The sequence below is a fragment of the Brassica rapa genome, chromosome A05 (genome assembly GCF_000309985.2).
Source record: "Brassica rapa cultivar Chiifu-401-42 chromosome A05, CAAS_Brap_v3.01, whole genome shotgun sequence".
NCBI lineage: Eukaryota > Viridiplantae > Streptophyta > Magnoliopsida > Brassicales > Brassicaceae > Brassica > Brassica rapa.
In genome coordinates this window covers 23,899,679-23,921,549 of record NC_024799.2, presented here as the reverse complement: position 1 = coordinate 23,921,549, position 21,871 = coordinate 23,899,679, and the positions used below count along the sequence as shown (strand labels likewise).

General features: G+C 35.5%; 4 protein-coding genes, 1 non-coding gene and 1 pseudogene across 7 annotated transcripts; 3 read left to right on the top strand and 3 right to left on the bottom strand.

Annotated features, from left to right (window-relative positions):
• Positions 1–3,054: 3,054 nt before the first annotated feature.
• On the bottom strand, positions 3,055–3,451 carry LOC103870090. The gene has a single exon (XM_033291927.1). The coding sequence runs from the start codon at positions 3,437–3,439 to the stop codon at positions 3,230–3,232; it is 210 nt and encodes a 69-aa protein (XP_033147818.1). The 5' UTR covers positions 3,440–3,451; the 3' UTR covers positions 3,055–3,229.
• Positions 3,452–4,329: 878 nt separating this feature from the next.
• Positions 4,330–7,280, top strand: LOC103870089 (LOB domain-containing protein 22). The gene has a single exon (XM_033291926.1). It carries the CDS (start codon positions 5,753–5,755, stop codon positions 6,524–6,526), a length of 774 nt encoding a protein of 257 aa, XP_033147817.1. The 5' UTR covers positions 4,330–5,752; the 3' UTR covers positions 6,527–7,280.
• On the top strand, positions 7,178–7,280 carry LOC117134535. The gene has a single exon (XR_004458721.1). It is a non-coding gene; the product is annotated as a U6 spliceosomal RNA (small nuclear RNA).
• Positions 7,281–7,763: 483 nt separating this feature from the next.
• LOC103870088 lies at positions 7,764–14,499 on the bottom strand (annotated as a pseudogene).
• A 304-nt stretch (positions 14,500–14,803) lies between these two features.
• On the top strand, positions 14,804–16,344 carry LOC103870086. The gene is made up of 3 exons (XM_009148187.3): positions 14,804–15,131; positions 15,455–15,548; positions 16,040–16,344. Exons 1-3 carry the CDS (start codon positions 14,858–14,860, stop codon positions 16,110–16,112), a joined length of 441 nt encoding a protein of 146 aa, XP_009146435.1. The 5' UTR covers positions 14,804–14,857; the 3' UTR covers positions 16,113–16,344.
• LOC103870087 (transcription factor MYB26-like) lies at positions 16,237–19,785 on the bottom strand. 3 transcript variants are annotated; one of them, XM_009148189.3, is made up of 4 exons: positions 18,248–19,785; positions 18,015–18,144; positions 16,969–17,821; positions 16,237–16,720 (listed from the first exon to the last, which is right to left on the bottom strand). In XM_009148189.3, exons 1-3 carry the CDS (start codon positions 18,378–18,380, stop codon positions 17,011–17,013), a joined length of 1,074 nt encoding a protein of 357 aa, XP_009146437.1. In that variant the 5' UTR covers positions 18,381–19,785; the 3' UTR covers positions 16,237–16,720; positions 16,969–17,010. The 3 variants fall into 3 exon arrangements, with proteins under 3 accessions (XP_009146437.1, XP_018514268.1, XP_009146436.1); XM_018658752.2 differs by having other exon boundaries at positions 16,237–16,704; XM_009148188.3 differs by having other exon boundaries at positions 16,237–17,821; positions 18,248–19,784.
• Between the last annotated feature and the right edge of the window lie 2,086 nt (positions 19,786–21,871).

Sequence of the window (21,871 nt, the reverse complement as noted above, 5' to 3'; positions counted from 1 at the left end):
TTAAGCCTTACACAATCAGACTTTTGTCGTACTTAAGATATCACAGAGGAGGCAAAGTCTAATCTGTTCTTCCGCCGTTTCTCGGATTTTGGGAACGTCAATGTTATCTATGCTTTGGATGTTTCCAGAAACCACCTATTTTCTTAGACCTACCTATCCCCCACTTTCCTGCAATTAGGTAACTGTTATTAATGTATCATTCAATCAAATCAGTCCAGTACTCTCAACGATCCGTCTTCCCTGCATTCGTCACCCATTTCATTCAGTATATATATGAACCTGAACCGAGACCTCCTCATAACTCAGTGTTTATTTATGTGAGATGATTTAGATTTCGATTTTGTTGGGTGATTTTGTTTCAGTTTGTTCTTTTATTGATTATCAAGATTTTAATTTGAAAACTTTTTTTTTGTGGGAGATAGATTCTGATTTTGTTTGTTGATTTTATTTCAGTTTATTCATGTATTGATCATCAACAACAAAGAGCTTTCTCCTGCTGCTTGGATAAGAACATGGTTTTAAACAGTATACAAAGCTCTAATGTAGGCGAGTCCCAGGGAATACTATCAGGAAGTGATCCAAAACTTTCACAAACAAGAAGAGAAGGCTTGCCATTTGCACCTGAAGCACAAGAGCTTGCGGATACTGGGTCATGCCCTGGGATATTACTATTACATGAAAACACAGTAGCGGAGCTCTTGCAGCAGAGGATATCATCTTCAGAGGAGACTGATGGTAGCTTTTCATGTCATTTAGACTTTACTTTGTCTTCTGCTCCATTACCAGACAAGCCAGCTTCGCAGATGGCTAAGACAATAGTACAATGTCAATAGAGCAAGGTGGAGAGTGACACTGGGTCAGCGGTGGATAGTAACAGAGCAATCGTCATTGAGCTCATGGAGCAAGTGACGGAGAGAGTGATCTGGACAGCCATGGAACAAGCGTACGGAGAGTGTGACGAGAGATAGCAAAGGCAATTGCTGAAGTTCAAGCTGTCACAGGGGAAGTCAATAACAATGACAGGAGGGTGTGTTTATACCAGCTGCAATCTTTTTTGGTTTGTTTTTGTACGAAAGAGAAATGAAGGATTGTGTTTGACTTGATTTTGTTTTGAAAAAATTAGGTTCATGCTTACAAAGTTTCTGTCAATGGAGGAATGAAAGCTGCGGTGGAGGAGGCTGACATGACTGCATAGCTTTTCATGAGGCTGTTGCTCAGTTTTGACTGCATAGCTTTTCATGAGGCTCTTGCTCAGTCACATGCAGATCTTTCTTTTGGTTAATTTATACGAATCTGCAATTTTCTTATAAGATGATTTTGTTTTGTATAAGGAGCTGTTGGTTTAAAACTCCACCACAAAAAGCAGAAGAAAATTTTTGGTTGAAGAATGGCAAATTATGTTTGTTTGTAATTATTTTCTTTTGAATTCATTTTTCTTCTTTTTCATGTTTTAACATTTTAATTGTACCATCGATGGAAAGAAGTATGAAAATACATTAACAAAATATTTTAATTTATTTTTTTACAGAGATAAATTTAATATTAATCATCTATAAACAGTAATATTAATTTAAATTGATAATATAAATGAAACAATTATTAGGCTCGCTTTTAAAATTAATTTATCTAAATTTAATTTAATTTATTATAAATGATATATATATCTAAAACACATTGTTTTAACTGATTATAATAATAACATCATTTTTAAAAATATATAAATAGTAACATCAATTAATGAAGAAAGAATAAAAAGACTCAATGAATAACAAGGACAATTCTGTAAAATAGATTCATTTTAAGTTTGTTGTCACAAAAGAGTTCCAAAAAAGAAAATAACCAAATTAAATTTTATCAAATAACAAAAAAATTATACTATAAATATATAAATACAAATAAATAAATAAAAAGATATAAAATAAAATAAAATTTATAGTTTCGAATTATATGTTTCAATTTTGAACTTTTTATTAAAAAAAATTCCAAATATTATTTTATATTTTTTTTAAAATTCAAAAATAATTTTTGAAACCATTTTAAAAAAATTTTAATTTAATTTTTTTAAAAAGTTTAAAACTCACTACCAAATTTTCACCCCGTAAATCTAAATCATAATTCTAGATTATTTAACTCCATGTGGTCGTAGTAGTTTTTATTATAAATATATATTTACTTTTTTAATGAAACATTTCAGTTTATAAATTATTTCTGTTATGACAATGATAAAAATACATTAATTATATGATTGTGATATATTAGTTTTAAAAGTACATTAACTTCAAAATACATTAAATTCATTAATTTTAAAATCTTCTGTAGTGAAAAAAAAAGTCAGCAGTAGACCATTGTGATTTCTTTGTATTAATCACATGAATACAACACTGAAATAAAATAACTAAAATGTGACATGTAAGGTTAAAAGTTTTAAATAGAATTATCATAATTTACATCTATAAAAATTTAAATCTCAACTTACAAAATAAACATCCCGCCCGTAGGGCGGGCCGACCCTAGTACAGTATATATTGGGGAAAGCTATAACTTGATTTCACTGATATAAATAAGACAAGATTGTTCCATGGTAGAAAAATAAAAGGGTTATAATTAGCGAGAAAATCTAACGGTAATTTAGGTTCAACAAGTCATTAGATGGTTATTTAGAGTTTATCATTTGCTTATTATCACAAATGGTGTACTAAGAGGGGACTCATATAACCACTACAAATGAAAGGAGTGGTGAACCATTTTCAGGAATTTTTGTAAGATAATCATATACCAGAGGAGACCAGAGATCTTTTTCTTTTATTTTTTCCAAACTTACAGTACAGTTAAAAGTAAAAACACTATTGATGTAAAAGATCTCAAATACAGAAGGGCTTAACAAAGAAAAAATGTCAAATACAGAAGGACCGGACCCATGAATTAGTCAATATCATCATGAGTTATGCATTGGTAAGGTTTGCTTTTTGTCTGATTTTAATGAAGTGATCCCACAATCACAATTTACTCATTTGTTTTTGTTTGCTTGTCAAAGACAATAACTTCTACAAATCCTTTGCGTTACACAAGAATGCTTGTAAGAAGTTGTAAGACTCATATAACATTCAATAACATAATAATTTTTCTGCAGAAGAAACCAAAGAACCCTTCAAAAAACTAGTATGAAGTTTTCTCCTTTTTTATTAATTTGGTTTAAAGAAGAAGAATTACATAGATGAGTAAATATTATTCATTTGGACGGTGGTGTCTTCTTGGAGGCATCATCCTTTTGATCTTGCTTAGATCCAGACACAGCAGCAGTTGCAGCCACGGTCATGGCTGTAGCGGCTGCACCGAGCTTAACACCTCCAGCTGCCTTCATTGCGCCTGCAACTTTGGCGAATATCGCCACTCCACCTACCAGGATGCCTCTTAAAGCTACTGTGGGTTTCACCACCATTTTTCCTTAACCCTGCCCATTTTCACACATATATATATCAAACTTCTTCAAACAAATCGAAACTTGCAAACCGATAAAAGCTATAATCAAGAAAAGAAGGTTTATTTAATTTAATCTACGCTGTAATAAACTAATAATCACTAGAAGAGAATTTAATCTACGCTGCCCATTTTCATACATACATATATCACACTTTCTTTCTTTTTTCTTGAAAGAAAAAGTATATATATCACACTTTCTTCAAAGACATCGCTCAAAAGGACGAAACTTGCAAACCGACAAAAGCTATAACAAAGAAGAGAAGGTCTATTAAGTTAATCTACGCTTGTAATAGTTACTATAAGAGAATTAGCATCTAAATATAAAATGTTTACTTCCAATACATGTCACTGAGAGATGGAATTATTCACACAATTCGTAAGAAAAACACAAACAAACATAACATTTTAGAAACCATACGCAACTCTCAAAGCTATGTCAATGCATTCTCATGGACCATGTGCCTCGGCCAGCAAACAATTACAAGTTTTACAAATCAAATCAACATCCCATAGACACGACATGGTTACTCTTAACCGTGAATTGCATCGAATGTTCGGACCTTTATCTAATTCCACACAATCAACAACATCTATCCATTGTTGTTAACCGACCTAAGAAGCTGTGAATCGGCTAAATGTTTATACGAATAGGCAAAATACAATCGGCGATTCATATACAAAACAACAAGCAAATGGAGATACGACGCCAAGATATGAATCTGAGGGACAGAAACCAAATGATATAATACTACGGAGTTCTCCTATCGATCGAGAGCATAAGAAAGATTACGACTTTGAGATTCCAATAGATTGATACAAGTTGCGAAATAGTTTTGTCGGAAGACTCACCGTTAGATGTCTTCTCTGTTGGTGTTGTCGGGGATTTGATTGAAATCGATTTCTCGGGCGACAAAAGTTTATTTTCTTCTTTCAGACAAAAGCTATTGAGTTTGTTAACATTCAAACGATGTCGTTTTATTAAATAAGAGAATATTCCCTCCGGCGTCGTTTTGTCACTTCTGGGTACCACACATTTTATTTTCTCGTGAGAACAGAGTTTGCTGTTTTTGGACGTTGAAATTAGACTAGTTTCTTGTGATGATGTGAGCTTTGCATGCAAAAACATAGATTTTGGTTTGCATCATTCTCTATTATTTTACTTATTCTAGTGTGTTTAAAAAAAAATGTTTAACTGGCTTTATGCTAATGGGAGAACTGTAAGGATCATGTGTTTTCTTCAAATGTTTATGAAGAGAAGCTAAACCTGGAAGAAACTCACAAGTTGATTGAACAAAGAAAGCCATTTGGTCATCAGTAAAGTGAGTTTCTCAAAAGTCTTCTAGAATTCTTTTGGTTGAAATACTATTTCATTTTTCAATTCAAATTTCTCATCTTTTATTTATTTTATTTGTGAAAGACTACTCGAGAGACTCACTAATGTGCATGTTCTTGTTTCTTTAATATTCGCATGGAAATTGATAGCCTTCTTGGAATATCAACCTTCAGCCGTACGTTGATACAATTTTCATTCTCTATCCAGTTACACAAATAGTATTTTTGTTTCAAGTTTATATTCATTATATATCTTGAGCTTTTGTGGCATCTATAAACGTTAAGAAAAATGTGTTGCGCATGTTGCCTTTTTGACCAACTTGTATAGTTCTTTGTTTTTCTGCTTTCTGATTCCTCAACAATATGGAGTTTGTCTCACATACTAAGTCAAAGAATCTAACAACGGTTAGTTGTTTTCCTATAGTTTCCATGTCTGACAACATTATGAACCCATGCCTGTTAGTTTGTTATGGAATCTAGGCTGTAAATGGAATCTTAACCTTAAACCTAAACTTCTTGTTAAGTTTCTGGTTGTAGCTTTGAATCACAGAAACATGTTGATGATGTTTATGAGCAAAGAAAATTTGCTTGCAAATGAAGCAAAACAAAAAAAAACAGGTTTTCAACCATGTACTTTTACCTTCTTATTATTACATCCATGCACATCATAATAACCTATACATAGCTAATTTTTAGTAAATTCCAGTAGTCTTTTCTATTTTTCACCCATTAGGACACAACCATATCTTCACTTCTACCACTTTCTAAACATAGAAATTAACCCCATGACTTTGAATTGGTCAAAATCTCTCTCTTTCTTGTCTCATTGTCTCTTGTCTTATATCAGCTTGTCTCTCCTCCCACATTTCTCTCCATCCCCCTGCATTCCCTTCCCACCAGGAGAAATCTAAGGAACCGAACTCGCCAAACCCATCAAACAATGCCCTCAAACAAACCATCTTCCATCTTCCCTTTACATCACAAACCAACACCATTAAAACCTTCAAGCAGTACCAACACCACAAACCAAGCATGCGCTGCATGCAAATACCAACGTAGAAAATGCGCTCCAGATTGTCTTCTCGCTCCTTATTTCCCTCACGACCGTCACCGCCAATTCCTCAACGCGCATAAGCTCTTTGGTGTCAGCAACATCACCAAGATCATCAAAGACCTTAGCCCTCCTGAGAAAGACGCCGCTATGCATACAATCATGTTTCAGTCTGATGCTCGTGCCAATGATCCCATTGAAGGTTGCTATAGCATCATAAGAAGGCTTCAGTACGAGATCGAATATAATAAGAATGAATTGGACATGGTTCTTCATCAACTGGCTGTTTTCCGTGACCGTGCTCATAATCATTATCAAGAACCGCATATGCAGATGCAAGAACCTGAGGATCTCTCGAGTTCTTGTGATCTAAACAACAACAATGTGATTCCTTACAGTTACCCTCTTCATCATGTCCAAGAACCAAATCAACAGCAACAACAATATTGTTCTTCTGGAAACTTTAATGGGTTACAAGAAGACATGTGGTGTCTTCAACTTCAAGAATCATCAACGACAGTGAATATAAAGGGTGGCTTCATTGATGAATGCGAAGACGTTAAGGCTGTAGAAGAGATTTCTAACGAGTTCGAGCATCATGATGGTTTCGTTGAAGACAGTAAACTCGACCTGCCTTCCGCACAATTCATTGTTTCTTCTTAGCTTTTTCTTTTCTTGATTTAAAAATCATTTTTGTAGGACTAATTAACATCCCCCTCATTGATCGATTTCATTAGATTTTTTTTAACCTTACTTTGTTTTATTTTGAATCTCAATAGATGTTTTTCAATATCTGATTTGGTTAAATTTGTTATAGGATTAGACGTGAAAGTGACATGTAACTTTCAAGATATATGTTGCACAAGAATTTTATGAATAAGAATAGTCCGAGAAAACATAATTATTTTCATTTCAATAGTTCGTGTCTGGTGTCCAGAATTATTATTTTTTTAAATAGCTCGTGTTTGAAATAAGATCATGCAATAATAACGTGTCTTATTAAGCACGAGCTAGCCACTGATCAAATAACTATAAGATAAGAAATGTTTCCTAACATAATTAACATTACATGTAACATGAAGCTTCTCAGAGTTGCAAGCACAAGAATGCTTTATGGCCATCCAGTTTTCTACTTTAAATAAAAAAGAAAGTAATGAACACGCTGACAAAAAAAAAAGAGATAGGCCCAAAATAGAAAATAAGGCCTCATGATAAATAGGCCCATTTAAGCTGTTAACGATTTCTATAGTCCCACATCGCTCAGGTGAAGAGCAGGAGTTTTGTTTATATAGCGATGGAGTCACGAAGGTGATTGTCCCTTCGGGGACATCCGATAAAATTGGAACGATACAGAGAAGATTAGCATGGCCCCTGCGCAAGGATGACACGCACAAATCGAGAAATGGTCCAAATTTTTTTTTCCCAAAAATTTTCAAAATCGATTTCATCTGTTCTTCTGTGTTTTCGTTTTTTTAGGGTTTCCTGCGTTATGTTCTTCTGGGTTTTCGTTTCTTAGGGTTCTTTTCTCGGTAACCGTAGCTGAGGTTCTGGATCTGAGCGAAAGAGAAAGTCTCTAGTTTTTTTTGGGAATTTAGAACCCAATATTTTTCAAACACGGTTTTACAGTATATCGAGATTCTGAAGTAGTTCTTTTTTTTTTTAATTTTGGTTGAGTATTTACTACAACAATCCGACATGGTGGTTACAGTTCAGTCAACTCTGATGGTCGGAAAGAACAGTATACATTTTGTTTGATTTAAAAAAAACCATCGTGGCGTTATCCTCTATCTGTACACTTTTTACTGTATCTGAACACTTTTCTATGTTCTTCCTTTAGAGTTTGAAGGTTGGTCTAACCGTCTAAAGCCTAACAGAAGATCATATTTTTCGAGTTGAAAACTGAGTAAAAAAAAAAGCTTGCATTACCATAGAAACTGAAATTCTCTTCAATCAACAAACCAAATCTGAATCTCACATATAAACCAAAAACCCGGTTTTCTTCAAGGAACATTCTTTTTTATCAGATACAATAAACCACATCACTACATAATCATATGAGTTTTTTTTGTTGTCTGCAACACATTCTTTGTCTAGTAACATACAATAAGGCTTTGGCACCTGAAAGTGTAACCAAATGCCTTCAGTGACATAAACGTAGGGCTCTGAATCCCTCTGATCAACACCAAAAATGAGAGAGCTACCCTTTTGTACGGGTAACGACATTTGAAGTATCTAGGTTCGTGGGTTCGGAGAAACAGCTTAAGCTTGTCTGGTTCTTTGTTCTATGCACTTTTGTCAATGGGAACGGATCTCACTAGAGACGAACTAGAGCTACTACTGCTGCTGCTTTCTCCATTGGTTGTAACCTCCGACTGAGTTAAGGAGTTCATCGAATTTTGGCTGGCATTTGTGGCTGGCGCTTGTCCGTCTTCCGCGAGTTTTTTAAGAAGGTTCATGACCGTTGGAAGGAACTTGGTTGACAATGAAAGAAGTCCAGGTAGCTGTTGTTGATCACAAATGAAACATTAGCAATTCAGAGAGTTTATTATTACTGACATCAAATGAAGAAATGAATGATGGAAAACTTGATCATACCGCTCCGTTGCGGAACTCTTCTGAAATGTTTAGTTGCACCCACAAGGCTTTGGAAACAAGGTATCCAACAAACAGAACCAAGAGCCATAGAGGATTTCTGCCACAAAGAGATGCAAGCAAGGGTAATGTGTGTGGGGAGAATCTCCTTTATATGAAAAAAAAAAAACAAAGTCGATTCAAAAGAGTGGGTGACGAGTACCTTAAGAGAGTCATAAATTCATTAAATCCAAGAACAACCAGGGCAAGCATTGCCCACGGAGGTGGCAACCAGTTGTTATTCCGTCGGTTAGCTTCCTGAAATTCAATGTGACCCACCAAATGAGAAAAGAGATCAGATTCTAATAACATTTCAAAAAACATTAGCGTACATGTGCAGAAATAGCCTGTGTAACGGTATATTCTGTCTCGTTTTTGAATTGTCTCCACAGTGATTTAAACTGTACAGGTGTGATCAACGTCTTTTCTGGAGCAACCTGATAATAAGAAGGTACGGATAGAGATTTTATATATCTTAAGGAGGGGGGAACAAGAGTTAAAGACCAATATGTATTCATTATCTACACTGACTGAGGTTTTTAAGTCACCTGCTCCCAAGTGCTTGACGCAAGTGAATCAATTGTGCTGATGCTCTTGTTGGTAGCATTGTTGCTTGTAGAATTAACCAGAGCCAGAGTCAATGTCTTCTCAATATTGTCGAGTTCATCATCCAAGCGGATAACAGCCATAACCGAAAGCAGCTTCAAGGACTAGAAAAGGAGAACAAAACGGTAACATCAAAATCTAAAATTTGCAACCAAGTCAATGAATAGGTGCTGCGATATTGCTATATAAGGTAGGGGATCATACTGCAGAATGAGCCATTTTGGTGATTTCTCTGATGTCTTCCTTTCCAGTCCAAACACGTGGCATTGAATCAGAATCATGGCTGAAGATTGTAGCAAACCTGGATAGAACTTTGTTTAATCAGAGAGCTGTGCAAACGAGGGAAGTTATGGATAAAGAAGTGATGACAGAGTAGTAAAATGGAGTCACCTGTCCTTCATGCGCATCAAAGCTCTTCCAGCCTCTTCCTTTGCCTTTGTTTCAACAATACCTCGTGCATAGTTCTCAAGGTCAGTGAGCATTTTATTCTGTGTTTCCTTGTCCATGTCGAAACCAGATAGTGCATCAGAGAGACCATAGACAGCCAATTTTGCTTCTCGTTTCAATAGCTTTCTTATTGCTGGCCATGCTTCATCATTAGCTCCATCTAGGAGAGCTTCCACCGGTCCGGATAATGCTACATTTAGTTTTGACTGCAATAACCATGTTCTATTAGGAAGGTCCAGATTAATATGCATGGCTTTTTCTGCTTGAGGATTCTATTTACCTGGTACAGAGTCGTCAATTCAGACAACTTTTCAGTACGGACAGATGAGATATGGGCTTCAATGTCACGCTGAAGCTTTTCCCGAGTTTTAGATGTATCCCATTTTGCTTGTTCAATAACAGCCTCTGCAACAAAACATATCCTCAGTAATTCCAATCTATATCGGATATCTTTCAATGCTTCTTTCGTATTATAATCTTCTAGTTCCAAAATGCTATCCTACTATATCACAATATTTTAAGCAGTAACAACAATAAGCCATACCTTCACATCCTTTATCAAACTTAGACATGCAAGACTGAGCGCATGAGTCGGCTGATGATGAAAAGGCTTCTCCAGCATTCAAGGCCTTCTCAAAAGCATCCTTGAAGTTTCAAGTGCTCCAGATCTCAAATGTCCAAACAAGTCTTGGAAAGTTGGTTGAACAAGCTGCAGAGAACAATAAAAAAATGAGTGCCTAATACAACTTATCTGCTTTTTATGCAAGTCCCTGAATGTTTTCAGGTGACGCCTGATTGCAATAAAACACAAGTAGGTATATGCATTACTTGCAATAACTTCTCTTGCAGCTGTTGTTTCTTGGATGATCTTACACCTTCTTCAAAGTATGTCGCTTCTGTGTCATACCTATGACAAACATCAGGACACACATGAAAAGGATATTCCTACCGTCCTAAAATATAATATATGCATTAAGCAACCTATAATTCAATAATATCAGCTCACAAGAAAAAAAAAACTGTACAGAAAAACTCAGCACTAAATTCGTACTCTGATAGGCAAGATTGGAGGATTGAGCTCAGCTTTTTTCCAAATCTGGAAACAGGACCAGACTGCACAGCTTCTTCTAATTCACGCCAATTCTGTACAACGTGTAGATATGAATGTTAGCTAAAAAGTCGCTGACAAGGATTAAAACGTGATCAAGACACTTCACCTCGTTCGCAATAAAACTAGCAAACTTCTCATTGGCAATTTCCTCACATCGCACAGTTGCTACCATGACCTGCGTATAGGCAGCGTATAAATAACAAGACTGTAAGGAACAATGACGTATGAGTGATGGGCCGAGAGCCTTAAGCAAGCACATTTACCTTGTGTGCTGGAAGGTCCAAGTCTTTGTTTTCTTTGATGACTTGCCACATCTGTTTTGCACTAAAAGCAAACGCATTGGCAGGGACAACTCCTCGTCGATCACCAGCGAGTCCGCCAGGTGCGACAGACTGGAAGAACCGTTGTCTCAAATTATAGACCTTTCACAAACACAATTATAGCAAAGCATTAATAAGCCATCTGTTGAGCAAATTACGTCAGGTGACCCTGGAGTTCATCCAAAATGTAAAGCAAATTACCTGCTATTTGAATTGCTCTTCCTTTTCTTCATAACTAGAGAGAGCAACTACTTCAACCTGTCACACAAGAAAAAAAAACAAATTTCTTGATCCTACCGAAAGAAGAAGGATACAAAGTTCTTATCCAATGTTTAAGTAGACGTACATTGAAGAAATCACTAAGTGGAGTCTCTTTGTGTGCTTGAGGCTTGGGGACTGAATCCCAGATCTGCATTTAAAAGAAAAATATAAGGGATTGTATAGTCAAAGCGAATAAAAGCTAAAGAATGTCTCTTATTTTACCTTTTGAATATCTTCCCTCAGCACTGGTTCTAAATTTTCCAATGGCGTCTGCAAATATTCATCCACAACTTATAATCCAAAACAGAGTGATGAAGGAAAAAAACACAAAATGCAAGCTAGCGCTTAGTAAATGGAAAAATACAAAATGCATACATACCCGTGTTTTATCTCTAATGACAAACATCAGAGTCTTCTTCCGCGGGCTAAACAACCTCATCATAACCTGATCGTAGGTAGAAGGAAAAGCAAATGAGTTAAGAATTCGGATAAGAGATGACTCATCTTGATAAGAAGATGCAGACACTTACCTGGAACACAGTCTTCAGTAGAGGTTTATTTGCTGCTTGTTCCCGACCAATATCATGACACCACCTGCATTAGAAATCCGAGATCCAGTACGCTATAAGATGAAGACAGAAAAGAATGCCATGACATCTACGAAAGAGAGAGCGGAGAAACCCACTTACATGTTTATGAGAACTATGTTTGAGACAGCAAGTGCAAAAAGAGCACTCTGTTTCTCGAAAGCAGTATCATCCTAACAGGCGAATACAACAAAAATAAACGTAAGTTAAGACTGTAAGCCACACAAGCCAAGCTTCATAAAAGTCTTCATTATCAGTGCAAAAGCTCAAAATAAAATGATACTAACTGATGTTTGATACAATATAGTAAAAGAACCACATATGACAAGTACTACCGAGGCTACATACCTCTCCACGCTCTCTCCCATCGGTACCCTTTAAATCCATCACAACGGTGCAAGGCTCAATACCAGCGCATCTAGCAATCCAGATTCCTTTAGTCGTCTGAGACCTGAAAGAATATTAAATTAGAAGCTAAAGTATTCTTCCAACGATGATTACAAAGAGCAGAACATGCCTTCCACTAAAAGCATCCATTTCTCTAAAGTTTGTCCCAAACAAATGATTCAAGAGCGTACTCTTCCCTGCAAATTCAACCAGAATGACGTCAGAAAGCATGGATCTAGAAGAGGCAACAGCTTTTGCAGTCAAGGACTTTGAAAACATACCACTACTCTGTGGACCCATAATGGAGACAACCGCATAAGAAAGACCACATTCTTCCAGCTTAACCTCCTTGATAAAATGATCAACCCCAGTAACATTAAAGGTACCATCTCCATCGATAAGCTGGGTAGAGCAAGCAGCATCTGCGTTTTACAACACAATGAAGAAATCAAATAAGCCCCTCTAGTACAAGTAAGCCCTCTGAACAAAGCAAGATCTTCCCCACATGTAAAACAACTGAGATCTAAAGTATTCAATAACAACTTCAAAATCAAGACTTTTAATTACTTCTTTAAACCCAGAATCCTTAATTTCATTTTCCCAGCACTCAAACCTAGCCGTGATTCAAGACAAATCTCTGAGATTTCGAGAGTAATCAAGCAAATCTAGCCTCAAAAATGATCATTGACACTCACAATCTAACACCTTGTGAGCAAAGAGGTTTACAGCTAGATAGATCACAAAACCTAATCACAGAACTTAGAGAAACTGAAATCTAAAACGAATAACGCTTGGATCAAAAAGAAGAAGCGGAAACTGATCTGATCAGAAGGAAAACGGATCCGCGAGATCAGGAACATTTATTTATGAGTAGAGAAGATAAGTTACCCATTATTATCGCCCAACGGTGCCTCAGAGAGAGTGATGAATGAAGAAGAGAGGTTTGTGAAAAAAAAATAAAGACAGAAAGATCTCAAGAGGAAGCTCGAGTCGAGTATATGATGATGCTGTGGTTCTGGCGAAGGGTCTTTGACAAATGATAAAATGCCAAAAAGCGATTAAACCACGAATTATATCTACTTTTTTACCTTTTTCTACGAATTGATTTAATTTGTGTCACCCCAAATGAATTAAATGATTAACCTACCTCTGGTTAACTATTTTCTTGGCCGAAAAAACACAATTTTCTTAAAACAATAAATTATATTTAAAATTATTTCATTTTAATGTTATAATATTCATTTTTTTTATTGAACAACCAATGTAATAATATTCATCAGGTAAAATCCACTAAAGAATAGCAAAATAATTAGTATTAACTATTAACAAAATAAAATAATGATATAATTCTCACTGCATTGGCAGATGGTAAAGAGAATTTGGGTCCCACGTGGGCATTTATACATTGATGTTCGGCTGGACAAAATGGGCCCCACATAAAAGCCCATTTTAAGTTGGGATCCACGTCGCCGCCTCTTTACCCTTTCTTTAAGTTGGACGGTGTGATCGGCTCCAGCATAACGACACGTGGAATTTCCGCCGTCCGATTCTCTTCGTTGACCACCACAATTTACAAGGAAATGATTTCTTCATTGGAAAGACGCTCGAATAGTTAAATCAAATTTAGAACGTTACATTATTTAACAGTTAATCGATTATAGGTAACAAAATTAAATGTGGCCCAAAACAGCTAATTAAATCTAGGCCCAACTGATTCCTCTCACCGGGGAGCCTAATGATCTACACGATGCTGCAATTAATAGCAGCTAGATTCATGAGCATTGTAGATTTTGTAGACGACACTCTCTAGTTTTTTTTTTCTTATTCTTTGACACAAATGCTTATGTTAGATTAAAAACCCAAAGAGTCAAATCGATTACAACCGAAGAGATCTTCGATGCTAAGATGATAGACGAAAATATATAAAACACAACGAAAAATAAATGTGGCTAAACAGAAAAAACCCATAAAAAAGCTTCATTTGTAGTCCTAAAATTCACGTTTGAAAGAAGATAAAGAAGTCGAAATTGACGTTGAAAAATCGATTAATTGGGTTTTGAGAGCAAGAAGTCCGAAAACCTCTATAGAAGAAGATGATAGTAGCTCCGGTGAGAGGGTCGCTAAGCTGACTCTGTGAAAAACTGTTGAAGTTTGAGACATCATAATGTGATGAAGACGCAGCGATGACGTAGTAGGAAGTAAATCTGGCGAGTTCACATTCTTGTACAATAGTTTCAACGACAAGGAAAAGGATAGGAAGACCTTTGAACCAACTTTGTAAAGAATTGTCGATCTTTAAGACGGCCTAGTGTGATGGAAGCACAACGATGACATAGTAGCTAGTAAAACTGGCGAATCCATACTCTTGCACAATTGTTTTCAGCGACGACACTCTCTAGTTAATGCTTAACGGTGAATCCATACTCTTTCACAGTATCTCTAGTTAATGCTTGTCTTGTTACATGAGAAATTTAATGCCGATTTTCTCAACGTCTTTGATAAATTATCAAAAAAACGATCTCGATCTGTTTAATTACTAAACTGGGCCTACGGCCCATAGCCCATAGATATTTCGTCTTTCTCGCACATCTTCGAGCGAGTGAAAGCTCTCAGGGGAAGAAGCAATCACAATCTCGGAGAAGAAATGGCGGCCAAAACCCTAATCAGGTCGGGAGCTTCGCTGATGAATCGCTTCCTCTCGAAGCCGACGACGAATCTCCTACAGAACAATCTCAGATCGATTCAGCAGATAGCTCCTCAGGGACCAGAACTCCCGCCTTATTTCCCCCCGTCGTTTTCGAATCTACAGAGCTCGCTCCATTCCCCTCGTAACGATACTGTTACGCTTAAGGAGCTCACGGAACGTGGGTTTCTCCACCCATCTGGTCTCCCTTCCCTCGAGTTCTTCTTACCAGAAGGTACTTAAGTCTCTAGTGAGTAGCTTGATTGGTAATTTGATCCTTGAGGGAATCATCAGAAAGTGCTTACGTAATAGAAACAAGATTGAAAGTGTTAAACTTTAGGTGGGCTTAGTCTTGTTATTGCCCATTTGCTGATGGGTTATGGTATAAAGGTGCTTTTGTTGGAGGGTTAAGAATCTGACTATGCGCTATGTGCTTGAGTTGTGCGTGTAATGAAAATTATAAAATGTTTCAGCTTTGAGTCTATTGTTTGTTTCTACTTTGCAAAGTTGCACACTTTTTGCTGTGTTGATGAGATCTTTGTTCTTGGGGTGATGTAGTTGATCCTTCGAGTGAGCCATTGCTTTTATTCCCCAAGAGGACATTCCAACCTAGCACCATCAGGCGCAAACGTAACCATGGATTCTTTGCTCGGTATGTATCGTTGTGTGTAACTTCGAGGATATAAGTCCTGTTCGTTTGGTTGTCGCAGGTTTCGGCGTCAGCGTCAGCGGCGGCGTCAGCATCAATGAAGACAGTTGTTGTTCGTTTCGCAGACGCTGACGCTGCCGCATATTATATCGCGACCGCATATTTTATCGGCGTCAGCCGTAGGACGCGGCGTTCGGACGCGGCGTCAGACGCAGCTTCCTGCGTTAACGAAACGAACAAGAGTTGACGCAGAATGTTGACGCTGCCGCTGCCGCCGGTACCTGCGGCAACCAAACGAACAGCCCTATAGTTTTACTTCTATTCCTCAGCATAATGTGAAAATCAAACCTTTAATCCCCTAAATGATGGAAATTCTACAACTTTCCATCAAATCTCACTAATAAAAAGTAATCAGAACATTTATATATTTGTACATGGTGTTACGAGTGATTTCTGTTTACTTACTGGACTAGTGAATGTCTGAATATGAACAGGAAAGCAACCAAAGGTGGACGGAGGGTCATTGCTCGGAGAATAGCTAAAGGGCGTCACAGAGTCACCGCCTAGAATCTCCGGTTATCTAATAGGCCGGTTAAGTCCCTTCTTCTTGTGTTCTTTCAGGCTAGAAAAATCTAAAACTTCGATCTCATAAATAACTCGGATGTATTAAGATCCATGTTTTGATGTGTTGTTGAATCTTGGAGTCGAGTTATAAATTTTAAAGATCTTCTTGTTTTGGTCATTAACCTTTAAACTCTTTTTAGTGGATAGTTTATTATCCAAGGAATCTTTTTATTCATATGCTGATAAATTATCACTGCTCTAATTATGAAACACCCAGTACTTGAGGTTGATGATAGCTTGTGTGTTTTCGCCAAAGATAATATTTTAAAATGACCAAAAAGAGAATCTCACAGTTGGCCAGGGATACATTGTACATGAAAGTTGCACTGAATTACAACAGTCCACATCTTGACCCCACGATCTATCATGACAACAGTAATCTCCAATAGAGAGGCTAAAACAAAACTGACCATATACAAACACAATTTGTACGTAGGTGACGTGAAGAGAGATCGTACACCCTCCACGCATACGTGCTTGCTTACGTACATGTGTGTGTTTGTATGCGGCCATTCAACGTAGGAGTAACCTTTTCCTACAACTCACACAGACTATAATAACATGAGGAAGAACTAACAACATTCATGGTTGTCACCCATTAAACAAATAAAATGCAATATGCCAATATATATATATATAAATATTAAATGTAACAATCATAAATTCTTATACTATGTAGTATAAAATAATATATGGACAGGACTTTATCAACACATGTGGGTGATTATTTATGTAATCTTTTCCCTCTTTAGATATCGAAAAAACGTATGTAGACTCTATATATGTATTTATTACGTACCCATGTCTAGGAATCCCATGTTGGAGTAGGACTAGGGCTTGCTTAAGTGATGACGTACTGTCCACAAGATATTGGGGATGGCGAGGATGATGATGATGATGGTATGATCATGTGATTGATGTATGAGACCACTCGATTATGATGGTCACCAGGCATTTGCAAGTTGTACTTGGTGGGGATAAGAAGGCCGTGGTCTTGTGTAATTGGCGAGGAGGATAATATTTTTTCTTCAAGAACTTGTTCACATAATAACTTTGTGGCCACTAATGGAATGCTCCGAGGGTCATCACCATTACTGTTGTATGGTGTTACAAACACTTCATTGCCATCATCGCAATCTTGAAGGGTTTCCTGATAAGTGCAAATGGTGCTCGCTGGGAGATCTGGTAGTGATGGCAGCTGGGAATCATTATCATAATGATGATGATGACTATTTATGATTGGTGTGGCTGACAAAATGTCAAGATTGTTGTAGAGGTTGTTATGATCTTGATGAGACTGGTTTGTGTTGGTAGTGGTTGGAAACTTGAAATCTCCTTCTCTAGAGGTTGAGAACATTAATGGGGCCATAACGTGAGGAGAAGGAAGAGAGAGGTGACTTGGAGTGATGAAATTAGGGTTAGTGTTTGTGATGATGATATTTGACATGAATCTTGAACCTTCATCGCCGCCATTAGTAGAGTTGAATCCGTTGTGATAAGGAAGGTTAGTGAGCAAACTCGCCATTGATGAGATATGATAATGATGACCATGATGATGGTGAGACATGAGCTTCTTTTTTATGCTTGAGTTCCAGAAATTCTTGACCTCGTTATCTGTTCTTCCAGGTAGATGTTTGGCAATTTGAGCCCATCTGTCAAAAATCCATAACATAAAAATAAAATTTATCAAAGTAATTCACTTTTGACGAAATTTCAGTTCAATATATAATTCACATACATATGTAATGTTACCTGTTTTTTTTTAACATTTTATTGCATTAATATAAAAGATGAAAGGTAGCAAAAGTGGTATTGATATAACACTCTCTCAAAAACTAATGTTACCTGTTACCAAGAAGGCTATGAAGCTCAATGATAAGAGCAGCTTCTTGAGAAGAGAAGCTTCCACGTTTAAGATCAGGTCTTAAATAATTTATCCATCTTAATCTACAACTCTTTCCACATCTCTGCAAACCTGAATATAACACACACGCAAAAGCACAAATTGATCGAAACCTAAAAGACATATTTTTATCAATAGATCACTCAAGAAACAAAACCCATATATAAAAATATGCCTGCATGTTTGGGAACAGAGCTCCAACATCCATGGCCATATGTGTTGATATAGTTGATGAGCTTTTCGTCTTCTTCCGGCGACCAAAGCCCTCTCTTCACTTTTTGCTTGTTGCAGCACGAGTGATGGCCCATCTCTCTATCTCACCAGTATTCTCTCTATCTCACTCTAAGAATGCTTGTACGATGTTGAAGAGTTATAAACTTATAATATTGTAAAGATTAATACACACAATTTAAACGAGAAAGAAATGACGGCTGCAGAAAGTCACATTATTTAATTACAAATTAATACCACCTAATTATGTGGACCCAGTTTTCATTTTTTTATTCCGAAACAAAAGTAATTTAAATTGTCAATAATTTGGAATTTTTGAAGCGGCTTCCGGTGAATAAAGAAATATAATAATTTGAAAATACTGATATAATAAAATATTTCATCTGTTTTATAATATATGATATTGTGGTTTAAAACACAAAGATTTAAATTTTCTACTTTTTCTAAATTTTAATGAAAAATATAAATTAAAAATAATTTAATTAGAAAAAAAAATATAGATGTAATTTATTTAACTGTTTTAAATATTGAAGATAGTAACAATTTTAATATATTTTACATTGTGAAACAGCGATCTTTTAAAAAAAAAAATTATATAAAAGGGAGGAATATTATTTAAGTGGTTTGTGGCACACTGAAATACGAGAGAGTTGTTAGTGTATTTTCTTAGGTTTTTTGGTTAAAAATGATTATTACAGAATCATGGCCATTGTCTTCTTCTGGACCGACACGTGTTGCTCATGCAGACGCTACAGGTCCTACGGCTGAGTTTTTTTTTGTGCAATTCTGTTTACCAATAATATTAGACCTGAAATTAACGCAATTGTTTTTTTTAACGCTATTTTTTTTATTTTTTTGTTATATTTAATAATTTGTTAAAATAACGCTATTATTTGTTATAATCATATATTTAGATTGCAACCCAGACTAACTCTTGTAATTATTGTATATAGAACACTTGAGTTTCCTTTTTTTAAGTAACACTGGGTATACCATTCGAAATATTCATATATAATAATCAGTTGTGATTAATAATGTAGTGAAAAGTTTCTCATATGGTTCATAAATTAACATAAGGGTGTGATATATGTTAGTTTTTCAGTCAGTAATTCGAAAGATATTTAGAACGGGTTGCCTCTGCATAGAATAGCATTGCCAACAAAGGAAGCAAACTTTAAATTTTGACATAAAGGGTACGATTGTTAATTTGACTTAAGAGCTGATATCACAACATGAAACAGTTTCCCAACGTGGATATATGTTTGAACGCACAAAAAACGAATTTTTCTTTATACTTTTTTTGTTTACGTTTAGCAGATTAATGTATTCGCCAGTTTCTATAAGAAGCCAGCTTGTATCTATATCTATATATATAAAGAAAATAAGAAATGTTCGCCTCTCTCCCGTGAAGCCACGTCATCAATTCGTGCGTTTTGGGAGTGACACGTGTCCCATTTTATATTTAGGGTCAAAATAAATAAATGCAGTTAAAGGTAATTGAACCCAGCACCTCTAGCACTGGTAATTTCTCTTAGAACCACTAGGCTAAAGTCACTTTTTATAAATATGTAGCCGCGAAAATACTTATTATCGTGTCAGCTGGAAGCCCATGCTTCTTCTGCTTGTGGCCAGGGCCGACACTGAACTGACATCAAGATGAAAATCGTGAAGTTAAAAACTTTGCTTCAAACAGTTTTGCAATGTTTCAAACCTTTATAACTTGATGCATATAATATAAATCAAAATACATTTGTTGTATACGCTTTTATTAGTTTTGCTTTTAAAAGAAGATATTTACAGTTATAAATGTTTTGTGCCAGTGAAGTAATGGTTAAAAAATCTCTATACATATGTCATTTTAAAATAACACTCAACTTTTATATATAGTCAATACATATGTGCATGTTATATTCTAGACTAAATATTTTCTTTTTTAAAAATATAGAAAACAATTTTTTTAGTCTACAAGCAAATGTTGTAGAACAAGTATGCATTATACAAAATAATATATATTTAAAATCCATACACAAAAACATAAAAGTTGTTATAGGCCTCTTTCTGACACATGCACACTCCACTATGAATAAGAATTAAAAAAAACAGTATTGTCATCAAACTTTATCACAAATCCACATTTGTACATCTATAATTATGAGTTAGATAATTAGTTAATTTGATACAATACCAAAGCAAAAATAATCGAAAAACAACTGTACCACCGCATACTAATAAGTAAGACATAACAGATAACCAAATTCTTGAATCTTAAAACAAATTTCAACTCGAGCATTTAGTGAATATCAAATTAACTAATATCCCGCCCGTAGAGCGGACCGACCCTAGTATATAAATATAAATAAAATCATCATATACAGTATATTCAAGTTTATTGATTCGCTTATAACAATGTAAGGGTTTATCATTTTTATAAAAACTAATAACTCGAATCTGCACGTACACGTGTTATCTACCACTTTCTTTACTTTACGCAGAATCTTTGAAAAATTTATACTTTTTTCATTATGCCAGTATTGATTATTATTGTTGTTTAAATGACTTCGCTTAATATTGTATAATAAAAATTATTAACTTCATATACATAATCGTCCATACATATATCTTCCACGGGTATACATTTCAACAAAAAAGTATATCTCATGAAGTTATATTTCCTTTATAAGAGGTCGCCATTTTTGGGTTGTATAGTTAGTATATATATAGAAGTATACGGAACCTCTTTTTGAACATATTTATAGAACTTAGAATGGTTTAGAAATCCAAACAAGGAGAAAGAAAGTTTACATGTGAATATTCTAAATCTTAACGCAGAATCAAGACAATAGTGTAGAATTTTCTTTTAATTACTAAAATAATTTAAGTGTATAAACCCTTACTTTCTAATTCCAAATGCTTCAGTTCTAAGTTCTAAACCATGCCCCCTTACTTTTATATATATATAATTTGATATATGTGTGTGTGTGTGTGTGTGTGTGTGTGTGTGTGTTTGTCAAGGACTCAGGGTAGAACTGGGTAGTTTATTAAAATTAGCTCTTAGGAAAACCTACGTAACTAATACACTTTTTCTAAAACATACGTAAGTAACACACAATTTACCTTTTAAAATATGAAACTGTCGGCGGTTAATAAATGATGAACACCATAACTCGTATCTAGCAGTATTTTAAAACATGTTTCTTGTTTGTCATAAAATATGCAACCTTCGTAGCAAAAATTGAAGTGATTAAGATTTGACGTTTTCTTGTGTGTATTTTTGACTTATGTTATCAATTGTTATTTTTTTTTCCACAAAGAAGTTCAGCTTTACGCGTTCTGGAACATCGTTTTGAGTTAGTCTCACATTCAAAAGAGTAATGAGAGCAGATGAAGAAGTTACAAAACAGTCAAACAGACACAAATTTTGATGCATGTAGATAGTTAGGAGTTAGGACCCTTCAAGAACAACGAAACTAGCTCGACAGGACAATAATTTTTGTTCCTCTGGATCTACATGTAGTAATTGAAAGAAACAGTTTCGACGCTAAACCGCCAAATATTTGCACAATTTTAT

Coding starts and splice junctions, on each gene's coding strand:
- LOC103870090 (XM_033291927.1), bottom strand. CDS start 3,439: ATGGTGGTGAAACCCACAGTAGCTTTAAGAGGCATCCTGGTAGGTGGA.
- LOC103870089 (XM_033291926.1), top strand. CDS start 5,753: ATGCCCTCAAACAAACCATCTTCCATCTTCCCTTTACATCACAAACCA.
- LOC103870086 (XM_009148187.3), top strand. CDS start 14,858: ATGGCGGCCAAAACCCTAATCAGGTCGGGAGCTTCGCTGATGAATCGC. Junction 15,132..15,454: donor CGAGTTCTTCTTACCAGAAG/GTACTTAAGTCT, acceptor GGGGTGATGTAG/TTGATCCTTCGAGTGAGCCA. Junction 15,549..16,039: donor AACCATGGATTCTTTGCTCG/GTATGTATCGTT, acceptor GAATATGAACAG/GAAAGCAACCAAAGGTGGAC.
- LOC103870087 (XM_009148189.3), bottom strand. CDS start 18,380: ATGGGCCATCACTCGTGCTGCAACAAGCAAAAAGTGAAGAGAGGGCTT. Junction 18,145..18,247: donor CTCTGTTCCCAAACATGCAG/GCATATTTTTAT, acceptor TGTTATATTCAG/GTTTGCAGAGATGTGGAAAG. Junction 17,822..18,014: donor CATAGCCTTCTTGGTAACAG/GTAACATTAGTT, acceptor GATTTTTGACAG/ATGGGCTCAAATTGCCAAAC.